Genomic DNA, 13,043 nt, shown 5'->3' on the forward strand with positions numbered 1-13,043 from the left:
ATGTCCTTCTTCAATTAATTTCTTATGAAGTGCCCAATCATTCTTTGAGAGATCTTTATAATTTTCCCAAAAGGTCCTTTCAATTAAATCAATACTTGTTGAAGTAGATTCAACGTTCTTATTATAAAAGTTCTTTTTGTTTTCTTCATCTGTTTTATGATGTGCAAAATAATATGTTTGAATGTTTGCAATAATAATGGGATCATTTAAATTTTTATTAATCATTTGTTCAATTAGAAAATATGATTCTTGTGATTTATATTTTAAGATATAGTTAGTAAAAACTTGAATAATATTAGATTTACTTTTTAGTTCTTCTTCTTTGCTTTGAATCGTTTCTAAATATTTTATGTATATGTCACTTGATCTTTTTTGTGATGGAAATACAAAGAAAATTAAATTACTTATGATTAAATTAAATGAATATGAATAATTTGAATCAAATAATTTCATTGTTTGTTGAACTGAATAATCAAGATTTTTTTCATCTAAATTATATATAACATGTTCAATTGTGGTGACAAGTTCCATATTTTAATAAATATTCCGTTTAGAATTGTTTGAATGCCTACAGAAGTAAAATATTCAATTTCCCTAATTGAATCTTGATATTCAGATATCGTAAATGTTTATTCAGTCACCCTACTATAAAAACGAGATTTATTGATACTAGTGCAAATGTTGGTGTTAAATAAAATCTGTTTCATTTATTTTGAATAATAGAATTTGTTATTTTATTTGAAACAGCATATTATTTTTGTATCTAATAATTAGCATACTAAAATCGTTAATTTGCTTCAACTATAAAATTTTGAGTGGTGTGTAGACTTGATTATTATATCAATTTGAAATTGTCTCATTATATCTCCGGAGATATACAAGTTTTCTTTTCTATAAATCCTTGAATTCCTAACACGTGTCAGAAAACCCTCAAAAATTATTTAATTTCGACGTAAACTATTCAATTGCATTCCAACCTACCCCTGCAGTTGTCGTATTTCACTGGGAAATCGATTTATATTATACTCTATTTCACGCTATTTTACATCACATTTTGTCTTTTTCATCTCTCAATCAATTGGAACCACGAAACAAATAAATAACATTGATATTGCTATTTGTGAGGCAAGAAGTAATTTTACTACATCATCATTCAAAAGTGTCAAAACATTTTGTTTTTGAGTCAAAAATAATCGTATTAAGGGAAAATTTGAAAAGGTTTTATCACAAAAATTAACGGTTTTACTTACAAAAAACAAACGACTTGGTAAGCACATATCAACAACGGCAGCCCTGGACGTTTTTATATGCAGTTGGATCGCTGTTAACATCATAACTTCTACACAGTTTTATAGTTTTTGGTTCTGATGTGCATGAGGCAACACATTTCTCTGCGATAGACTGAAACATTGCTTCAATTCCATCACCGTTCAGAGAACTTGTTTCAAAGTAGTCAACAAAGTCTGGAATTGTCTTTGCTTTTAGCTCTCCTTCGTTAAACGTAATTTCACGTTGTTCTAAGTCATCCATACTTCCACATAAAATTATAAGTGCCTCATCGTTATGATCTCTAATTTGATTGTACCAGAAGTCTATAGCTTCAAAAGAAGATCTGCTTGTGTTGACTGATGGGTTAGGATTTCCAACGCTAAAAACAATTATAACAGCTTGAGCATCTGTATAATACATTGGTGCAAGTGTCCTGAATTGTTCTTGTCCTGCTGTATCCCATATCGCCATATTAACTATTTGTCCATCAATGTTCATTTGTTTGGTGAAAAAAGCGCCACCTTCATTTTGGGGTAAATTTTGATTGAAGACACCATAAACAAAACGGTTTACAATTGCAGATTTACCAACACCAGTTTCACCTACAATTGAGATTTTCATGTTGCGAGCCATTATAAAATCTGGTTTAAATTTTGCCATTCTTAGCCAATTGAAAAATAAACGATTAAATATTTCACAAAAAAAATGAAAACTTTTTAAATGACATTTGATGGCAAAAACAATAAAATTTTGACAAAATATTTTGGGCGTTGAATGAATCTTGATCGTTATCAGCGGTTTTGAAGTAAATTTTAAAAAAGTTTTTTAACCAGTTTGTTGTTTGACTCATGATTGATTTTAGATAAGTCATTACAGCCGCGAGAATTCTTCTATTACCCCTAGGCTGTACATCACAAAAAACAAAATATGAAATTTCAAATGAAATCGGCAGAAAATAATAAGGAAAAGAAGCGAAAGAACAATCTTTGTGGCTGGTGATGATGCATGATCATCTAAAGCAAGGCAACAGAAAAATCTGATACAATTGATAAGATAAACAGAAATTGTCAATTATCTATTTAACAGTGGTAACTGGTTTTTCGGTAAGACATTCATCGAGATGATCAGCCCACCATTCAAGATATTTTTGAAGTTTGAAGAAGAAGTTAATCCGAAACATTTTTTCAAGATATCAAATAGTTTTATAAATAAAGGACTTAATAAATGATAGTATTTTTCTCTAATTTTACAAGTCTTTTCATCTGAGAAAAAAATTTTTTTTTTCATTCAGATTTTAAGCTATTGAATATTTTAACAAATGCTTATTTCCTTGATATCAATAAGAATATTTATAATATTTGAAATTACTTAAATTATTCGATACAGCTTTAGATATTGCAATTAGAAATAATCATAAAGATATTGTAGATTTGCTTCAAGAAAATCTTGTTGCAAATAATACTTAAATTCTTGTGGTTCCTTATATATTTTTGTAAGAAATATATTATTTTTAATAACTTCATTTTGATAAAAAATTTTGATATAATGGAGAAGAATTTTTAATCACCCACTCACCTCATGTTTTTTATTTTTGAAAATTATAATTTTTACAGGCATTTTATATATTTTTTGGGGTTTATACTCTATTATATGCACACGAAATAAAAATTTTTTCATTTTATTCATCATCAGTTTTTTCTGTTTTCTTTTGATTTGGCTTCCAATTACACCAAAAGTGACTTTGTTCTGCTTCCAAAGCTTTTTTGTATTTTTTTTATTTGTTTTCGGGAATTTATCAAAACAAATTTTAAATCCAATAATAAATACATTACAAGAAAAGTAAATATTATCGAAAAAATCGGTAATTTAGAGATATTATGGCAAAAATTCTTTATTTTTCCAAAAAGATATTTCATTTTTAAAAAATTATTGAAAGAGAGTGAAAAAAATTAAAGTTGCACAAAATGTAATTGCTTCCAAAAAGCGAAGAGCATAAAAGTTTCTGAATAAAAAATGATGAAACAAAAATAAAAATGTTTTGAATTTGACTATGTTTGTTTGTTAAACTTTTTTTTTAACCAAAACTAAATTGGGAGAAAACAATTGGAAAGATTTATTTCAAATATCAGTAGTTTTACCAAAAGGTGAAACGAAGAATATATCATCGAAAGAATTTAATGAACTTTATGAAAGTAAGAATTTTTCAGAAAGATCAAGACTTTTTTTTAAAGTTGGAAGTCAATACAAACTTTGTTTACGATTTGGTGAAACAATAATTTCAGATATTCAAAACATTCCACTTCAAGATATTTTAGTTTTAACCACAAGTTTACAACGACCAACGATTTCATCCACGATTACACCTAATAATTCATGGCTCGAATTTATGAATAATGAACAAACTACAGAATTTACTTTACCAGTTTGTGATTTTAATGGAAATTTTTTTGTTGATTATCGTTTTTCTTTTTTAACCTTTCCAAGTCAAATTGAACTTATAGATCCAATATTACGTACATTTGGTATTACTAAAGAACGAATATTTGTTGCTGAGTTATTTCAAGGTCTTCAAGATTTTACACATTTTGTTTTAACACTTTCATATAACGAAATTTTTATTGTTGCCGACATCAGCGAAAACGAACGAAAAATTGTTGAAAGACGAAGTGAAATCTTAAATGAACTTTATTTAAGTGAACTTTTATATGGCAATTATTTACGTATTACGAAAGAATATGTTATTCCATTTTTAGAAGAATATGAAATTTTGGATTCTGAAATGCTTCTGCAATTAGAAATCATTATTTCAACTATGGAAGTTATGAGTAACAATTTAATTAACAAATTCGAAAAGACGCGAAATTCATTTTTTTCTAATTTAAGTGACATCTTTTTAAATTTCGAACAAGAAAAAGAAGTTTATGAACAATACGTTCGAATGTATGCGACGATCATTGACAAACTTTATGAATTCTCGAAAGATGAAGTTCGACGTTCACTTCTTTTATCATATGAAACACAACCAGTTTTCGAAAGTAAATCAAGTTCAATGCTTCTTGCGGAAGTGTATCAGCGAATTGTTAAATATTATGGGAATGTTGTCGAAATATTAAAATGTACACCGAAAGGACACACGGATTATGAACCACTTCGAAAAGTAGAAAAAGGATTTTGCAGAATTCTTAAATAGAATGAAAAAATATGTTTAAATAAATAAATAAATAAATAATTTTTAAATATATTTTTAGAAATGTTTGTTTTAATAAATGAAAATTTTCATTACAAAATAAGTATTCTTTGTAATATAATCCAAATTAGAAATGTAACCGAACTTTATTAGGGAAAATGAATATGGAACATAAAATTCGCATCTTAAATACAAGAATAAAACCCAATCTCAAAGGATCAAAGTAACTTCATTCTGAATTATGAATCTGCTTTTTTAAAAATAAGAAGAGAAATCCAACCCAAATAAAAATTAAAAGCCTATGAATAGGAATTAAAGAAAATTAGGTAAAATGTTTATTGAAATTTGTAAATAAATATTCGATGTTAATCTCGGTAAAATCTTAAAAAGTCGGACCAAGAGGATCAAGGTAGCTTCGTAATGATATGTACACCCCTTTTATTGTAAAAAACAAGGAAGAGAAAGCAAAATTTTACCGCAATTATTGAATCGGTTCCGTTTACTATTTTTTAAACGGTCCCTTAGATGCAGATGGACGTTTCTTTTGCCGGTGAATGGGAAGAAGAAAAAAGTAATGTTGATTTTATCTCAAGAGGCCGTAGAACAGAAGCATATGTTCAAAGACCAGTCGCAATTGATTCTGACGGCATGGAAAACATCACAGATTTTTGGAATGCTGCAGGCAAAGATGAAGAAATATCCCAAGTTCCAACTCCGCTATTTAAGTCCAATCAAAAATCCACAATTTCTTTATCTCATTCAATACAAGATCCTCCTTCTGAAATTCCCGTATCACCAGAAATCTCTGAAAACGAAAACATTGAACCAGAAATTCCATCTGAATCTATTTCATTTCAGACTCCCAAACCACCCAATCCCAAACCTAATAAAACACGACCAAATCGACTTCCACGATACGTCGATACAAATTCACCTTCTGATGGAATGACTCCTGCCATTAAAGCAGCCCATTCCATTCGTAATGTACGTGCCACACCTCCACCAACACCATCAACACCACAAATCACACCTCCATCTGCGAAAACTGAATCGCCACACCAAAAGAACAACACACCAAAGGCACCACAGCTTTCTGTTGGTGTACAGCCCACACCAGTCCAAAAATATGAACCACCACCTCAACGTGATTCCGTGTTTTCACGACTCAAAAATTACAAATTCGATGAACCACAAAACAAACACGAAGAAAACAATGAAAGAATTCGTATACCACCAGATAACAAGCGACGTATTTCTCGATTAGATTCCGAAACCACAGAACAAGAGATTCCATCGATAATACCACAACGAACAGAAGAAGAAACTACGAAACGAAAATTCGATGACTTCAAACGCCCAAATTTTGAAGTATGGAAAGGGAACATAAACAATTTTGAAGAAATGGCTATACGCCAACGGAACAATGACTTCAATGAACTTCTTGAAGATACATATAATGTGAAACGAATTCCAACATTACCAAATCGTATTTCACGCATTGAAGATAATTCCATGCGAATTGATGACTTAATTCAACCGATTGAAGTTGAAGTTAAACAACAAATACCAAAACGATTTAATAATGAACAACGAAAAGATAAAACTGTTACTATTGGAGATGCATATTCAGTTAATATACCGAAACGTTCGAGTGATATTTTTGATGAAAGTTTTAAAAGTTTTGGACATGTTCAACAAAATGAAAAACGAATTAATCGAATATCAGAAGAAGATACAAATCCACAAATAAGTCCAATTATGTCATTTGATAATAATGAAAAGAAAAATATTCGAAATGTAAAAAAAGAAGAAAAAAAAGAAATCGAAATTAAAAGAAGAGAAAATATATTCGAGAAAGATGAATATATAAAACCAAATTATGGAAATAATATAAGAAGAAGTCGACTTAATGATGATGAAAATGGATTTAATGATGCAATTGAAGAAAGTTTGAAAAGAATTAATATAAATCAAATTGATGAAAGTGATAAAAAATTATTAAATAATTCGGAAGAAAATAAAGTTTTCGATGATAAAAAACAAAATCAAAAAATAAATAGAAAAAATGAAGAAGAAATATTTCAATTTGATGATGAAAGAAAATATTTTAATGCAAAAATTAAAAGTGAAAGAATTCGTAGACAAAATGATAATGACGTTTCTTATGAGAAAGAAGCAGAAGAAAATATGAAAAGAGTTCAATTCAATGAAAACGAAACATTTTTCGGTAACAGAACACAAAACGAAAGAAATGATAATGAAGAAAGAGAACAATTTAACGAAAGCAGAACATTTTTCCGCAAAAGAGCAAATAAGGAAAGAAATGATAATGAAGAAAGAGATCAATTTAACGAAAGCAGAACATTTTTCCGCAATAGAGCAAATAAGGAAAGAAATGATAATGAAGAAAGAGAACAATTTGATGAAAACAGAACATTTTTCGGTAACAGAGCAAATAAGGAAAGAAATGATAATGAAGAAAGAGAACAATTTGATGAAAGCAGAACATTTTTCGGTAACAGAGAACAAAACATAAAGCGCGTACACTTCGACAATTCACAAAACGAAACGACTAAATTACAAAGCAATTTATATGTAAATGAAACAGAACAAAACATAAAGCGCGTACACTTCGACAATGCACAAAACGAAACGACTAAAGTACAAAGCAATTTATATGTAAATGAAACAGAACAAAACATAAAGCGCGTACACTTCGATGATGCCCAAAACGAAATCGAGACACCGCGCATAGAGCGCGCAGAGCCTGCGATATTTAAGTCGGAGCCGCAGCCAACAAATGGCATATCGCGTCTAACGCGCATAGTTGACACGTCCGCAGTCTCATCGATGATCACTACGCCAATGAATGAGATGCAAATGTTATCCGAAGAAATCAACAACATCAAAACGAATGGTACAAACAATTCATTTCGGAATAATGTAACTAAATTTGAATTTAATCCGAGTACAACAAACATTCGTAATTCTCCATCGCCATCAGATAACGAAACATCGATAATTGCTGAAGCATCTGATATCGAATCACCAATTCCATTAGATATATCTGATGACGATGTACAAATTACAGAAGGAATAAATGAAGAACGTGAACAACTACTTACATCACCTCCGCCAAGTAACATAACAAATGTTTCTGACTCTGAGTCAAGCGAATTAAACCTTTCGGACGTGCCATTCAGTGCAATAAATTCGCCTCCTTCAAAAAGTGATAACGTTCCACTTTCTGTGCCGTTATGGGACGAATCTGACAACGATCAACCAAAAGACGATGAAAATTTACAACAACAACATCAAAAGAACGATAAAAATGTAAAGCAAAGAAATAGCCGACGTAAACGTATTCTTGATGGGATTAGTGTTACATTAACAGAAGATGATAATCTTCCAATTGCTTTACGTAAGAAAAGAAGACCTAAGACTAAGCCACTTCGGTTTTGGATGGGAGAAAAAATTATTTATCATCCAGATGAAAATGGATGTTTAACGAAAAGTGGTGTAATCGAAATTAATGAAAAATCACCTGATGAAAGTACTTTGGTACATCATAAAAGTACAAAAAATACTCGGAAAGAAGCATTAAGTGCATTTGAAGTAATTCCAAAAAGAATTGAACCAGCAGCAGAAAAAACAGAATTCATCGATAGATTCCAAGGAATAGAAAATAGTATTGTTGTGTCGAGCGAAGTTATGGTACATCCAAATCAAATATTTAAAATCGTCGCAACTAAGGAAAGAATCGTTATACACATTGCATCGGGTAAGGCAGAGTTAGTGTCAAGAGGAAAACGCTGGAAAGTGTCTTCTGGCGGTACTGTGTTCATCAGCAAAGGCGATGAATGCACTTTTAAAAATAATGACGACAAAGTGCCGCTTCGGCTTTTTCGTGTTAATGTCGAATAATGCCACAAAATTAATAAATGTTTATAATGAACGAAAATTTCTGTTTTTTACAATAATAAGTATTCTTTGTAACGAAATCCAAATCGGAAATGTAACTGAACTTTATTTGGGAAAATGAATATAAAACATAAAATTTGCATTCTTAATACGTGATTCAAACCCAATCCCAAAGGATCAAAGCAACTTCATCCTGAATTATGCAATGCATTTATTATAAAAAATAAAAATGAAAAACCAACCAAAAATCATAATAATTCATTCCAAATTGGAATGTAATTGAACTTTATTTGGGAAAATAGGAACTTTTGCAATATGCTTATGCCGAAAACTAAAATAATTTAATACCATATGCAGCAACTAAAAACCACGAGGTTTGTTATCAGGTTGTACGAGATTAACTATCGTTTTTATCGGAACAAATATTATAAATAGAACCATATGTTATATAATCTTAAATGTGTTTATTTTTATGGTGAAACAGAGCCAACAATTAATGAACTTTTCTATTCTTCAATTAATATTAAAATGAAATTTATTTCTTTATATTAATAACAAGGAAGAGAAATCATTAATGTTCACAGATATTTATGCTAAAAATCCACAATGAAATAACTCAATTGAGTTCATTCAGAGAATTATATTTCCAATAAAAATTTGATATTTATTTATTTATATATTCAATATGTTCCATATGGATCGGGTACAAATGCGTATTGTTGATTGTCTGGATCAATTTTTCATCTCACTCAATGCAATCGTCGTCCTCACAACGTCAGGATCATCTGCGGCGACTTCTGTGTTGCGATATATGTCAACGTTCTGACGATTTTCTGCGTCATTCTCCAAGTCGTCAAGAAACTCTTCGAACTCCTCTTGATCAGACTCGTTCACAGGCGCAAGTTCCTTCACGTGCCACTGACGACGTTTGTTACGTTTCTTATGTTCAACACTTTTACCAACAATAATAACTTCTGAAAGATTATGTCGCTGGAAGACTTCCGCATCTTTGTCTGTTAGCACACTGCTTCGAATGTCATAGCCAAGAACAACATCGTTCTCGTGTAAGATATTCCCTAAGTGACTTCGAACTGAAATATGTTCGCTATATGTTTCTTCATCAACAAGTTCAATGTCAGCAACTTGGAATCGTCCAATTTTTGCTCCAATGCATTCAATAGAAATAACAACAAATTTCTTGAGATCACTCAGAGAAAGAATCGCATTAAATGGACGCTTCCAATATTTAGGACCGTCAATGTCAATGATTTTCGCTGTGTGCGGATCGATCATTTTAATATTACGCGTAATACGTAATACAACTGCAATGAAGCATTGATTGCCTGTGCCTTTAACTAAGTAATCTGGAAGTATAACTAAGTCTTGACGATTTAATGGTGGCGCTCGAACACTAATCGAATAACGTGAATCAATAGTCGAGTTTTGAATATCTTCACCAACTTGACGATGCGAATCTTCAACAAGAACTGGAAGATGATTTTGAATAAAATTAACAAATGACATCGCTGATGACTTATCAGAAAAATGGAAATCAACACCTGACTTTTGGCGCTGAATGTTAACTGCTTTCGAGTGCGCATGATGTGATAAGATAACTTGTTCAAGCCAAAATAATGTACGACGATGTTTGCTGTCCATCCGTAACTGAACATTAGCAATCCAATGATCACGTGGCGTGGCGGCTTCACAACATTGTGGACATTGCATATTACAAACATTAATAGTTAAAATTAATGTTTGGCGTAAAATAGCTCCATTAATAGACTCTTTTTGAACCGTTAATGAAATTTTTAATTTTTTGGAATGTGGTTCTGTATAAAGAAAATGTGCTTCTGTTTTAGTGAAATTTTGAAGTCCTGAAACTTTAGAAATACAAAGTTGAAGTAACTCGTTAGATTCTAAAGGAAATGCTTGCCATTGTGTAGGACTTGTTTGATATCGACCACATGTACGACAATATGTAATAGATGATGTATTCGGAATTTCATTAGAAAAATTACTTTGCGTTCGTAAACATGCTAAACACATATTACTCGGATTAGGTTCAATTGGGACTCCACAAATACAACATGGAATCATAGCTACTGTACTCCCAAATTCAGTCATTTCGTTCGATTTTGAAGATTTGAAATTTTGTTGTGGTCGAAGCAAAAATTTTCTTAACTGAATTTTGTATACTTTATGAAAAATTGGATTCGAATAATTTCATTTCATCAAAATAAAAATTAATTTTTATACGTGATTTTATTGATTAATGTTGCATCTGAATAATTTGAAGAATTTCTTCTTCACTAATACCTGAAGATGATAACTCATGAAGAAAACTTGGATCAATATTATATTGAAGTGATGCTGCAATAATTTCATCACTAAACCCTGTTAATTCATCCCATTGAATACCTTCACGTAATTCTTTTTCATGTTTAGAAAATTGAAGATCGTCAAAATCTTGAATTTTAAGATTTTCTTTCCGTTGATTAGCTTTAACACTTAAATTACATTTCCGACAAAATGGACATGTCTTTTCTTCTGGAGTAATACATGCTGCAAAACACTCTGTACAAATATGTTGGTGACAACAATTCGTTTCATTAATTAATGGATAAAAATTATAACAAATAGAACATGTAATATTATTCATAGATGTTTGTTCTGATGAAAAAGGTGAAATTGGTGTTAAATGTCCTTTGTTAACTTCTTCTTCAATTTGTTTTTCTGTCCATTTATATTTATTATAAAGATGATTAAATGTGATTTGATGTTTTGATCTTGATCTGAACATTATTAAAGAAGAAATTGACAAAATAATTATTCAATGCCAAACGGTCTCCGCTGAATATTTTTAAGTAAAGTTTTATGACATCAGTTGTTAGACCAGCAGCGATTACATATAATTTTGATCCTAATATTTTAAATGAAATAGCGAATGACATTGGAGTTAGTCGCGAAACACAAATTAAAGTTATTAGTATTCGGCAATTTTTTGACGACCATTATAACAAAATATCGAATGATGCTATTGAACGAGAACGACGTCATACTAAGATCAACAATTTTTTGAGCAAAGAAAATCTTACACAAGAAGAACGTGAAGAGTATTACCAAAAATTTTTGACTGAAGAATCAACATATACGCGAGTTATGCGTACTAGATTTAAAGCAGAACGTTATGTACGTTTAAAAATGATTGGCCGTGGAGGTTATGGAGAAGTTTGGTTAGCAGGTGATCGAACTACTTCAGAATTATGTGCGTTAAAAGTCTTAAAGAAAGCGAAAATTATTATTGATCAACAAGTTAATAATGTTCGATCAGAACGTGATGTATTAAGTATTTCCAATAATCCATGGATTGTTGAGTTAAAATGTTCATTTCAAGATCAAGAATATCTTTATCTTTCATTAGAATATGTTCCAGGCGGTGATTTAATGGGGGCTTTTAATGAAATATCAAACGTTTCAACCATCGTGGGCGAAATTTTATATAGCAGAAATCTGTTTAGCGATTCATTCTGTTCATTCGTTAGGATATTTACATCGAGATCTTAAACCAGATAACATATTAATTAATTTAAATGGTCATATTAAACTTACAGACTTTGGACTAGCGACTAATTATTCCAAACCAGAGATTGATATTTCATTAATATTAGATGAGATTGGATTTACTATTGATCAAATTAATGAAATTTATTCATCGCGAAATTCAGGCCGTCCGCATCATACGCGCGACAATCATATTGAAGCGTTATCTATTGATTATGCATCGCCCGAATTACTTTGCGGACAAAACGCGACGCCTTCGAGCGACTTTTGGGCAGTTGGCGTCATTCTTTACGAAATGATCTATGGATATCCTCCGTTTTATAGTAAGAAAGCGAAGCACATTGCGCGCAAAATCCTCAATTGGACGAACACGCTTCAATTTCCTGTTACACAAAATGCGACAATTGAAGCAGTCGACTTGATGCGGCATTTGATATGCGACGAGACAGAGCGGTACGGCTTCGAGGAGATCATTTCGCACCCGTTCTTCAATGGATTTGATTTCGAAGAGCCATTCTCGAACACGCCGCCGTTTATACCTATCATCAAATCACCAACAGACACTTCGCATTTCGAACAATTAGAGCCATTGCCACACCAAACATGCGGCCACATCCCTCTGTCAGATTTGGCACAATTCGCATTCGTCGGATTTACATATAAGCCTCGACCAAATAACACTGTTTTGTCAAGTTTTGAATAAAGTATTTATTTATTATATAAATAAAAATAAAAATAAATAAAAATAAAAATTTTATTTGTTCTTAAACATTTTAACATTATCTATAACAATAATAAATGATTTTATAAATACCAATTTAAGAAAACAAAGATTGATATACAAATAAATATAAAAGAATTTTATTTTTCTTTCATTGTTTTTGTTCTTCCATATGAATAAATGAAATCTTAAGAAGTAACTATTTACCTTTTTTGCTCTTCCCCAGGAACCGGTATTGTATGGCAATATACGCAATGAAAGAGATCGTTTGTGGAAATTAAACCAACGCAGTACCCATTGTGATAAGTAGCTGCTCTATCACAATTAATTTCGCCGACCTCAAACGGGTAAAGTATATCATTCGCACATATGTCGTATGTT

The 13,043-nt window shown here is 30.9% G+C and overlaps 4 protein-coding genes across 4 annotated transcripts; 2 read left to right on the top strand and 2 right to left on the bottom strand.

Moving 5' to 3' along the window:
- Positions 1-1,278: 1,278 nt before the first annotated feature.
- Positions 1,279-1,902, bottom strand: GO595_000767 (small GTP-binding protein; the record flags this gene model as incomplete). The annotated part of the gene is made up of 1 exon (XM_067921169.1): positions 1,279-1,902. One exon carries the CDS (start codon positions 1,900-1,902, stop codon positions 1,279-1,281), a length of 624 nt encoding a protein of 207 aa, XP_067779023.1.
- A 3,085-nt stretch (positions 1,903-4,987) lies between these two features.
- GO595_000768 (uncharacterized protein) lies at positions 4,988-8,380 on the top strand (the record flags this gene model as incomplete). The annotated part of the gene is made up of 2 exons (XM_067921181.1): positions 4,988-6,107; positions 6,630-8,380. The coding sequence occupies 2 exons, from the start codon at positions 4,988-4,990 to the stop codon at positions 8,378-8,380; spliced, it is 2,871 nt and encodes a 956-aa protein (XP_067779024.1).
- Positions 8,381-9,109: 729 nt separating this feature from the next.
- On the bottom strand, positions 9,110-10,504 carry GO595_000769 (60S ribosomal export protein nmd3; the record flags this gene model as incomplete). Its single annotated transcript, XM_067921192.1, has 1 exon — positions 9,110-10,504. The coding sequence occupies one exon, from the start codon at positions 10,502-10,504 to the stop codon at positions 9,110-9,112; it is 1,395 nt and encodes a 464-aa protein (XP_067779025.1).
- A 750-nt stretch (positions 10,505-11,254) lies between these two features.
- Positions 11,255-12,644, top strand: GO595_000770 (AGC family protein kinase; the record flags this gene model as incomplete). The annotated part of the gene is made up of 2 exons (XM_067921203.1): positions 11,255-11,816; positions 11,938-12,644. 2 exons carry the CDS (start codon positions 11,255-11,257, stop codon positions 12,642-12,644), a joined length of 1,269 nt encoding a protein of 422 aa, XP_067779026.1.
- Between the last annotated feature and the right edge of the window lie 399 nt (positions 12,645-13,043).

The sequence above is a fragment of the Histomonas meleagridis genome (genome assembly GCF_020186115.1).
Source record: "Histomonas meleagridis strain 2922-C6/04-10x chromosome Unknown contig_111, whole genome shotgun sequence".
NCBI lineage: Eukaryota > Parabasalia > Tritrichomonadida > Dientamoebidae > Histomonas > Histomonas meleagridis.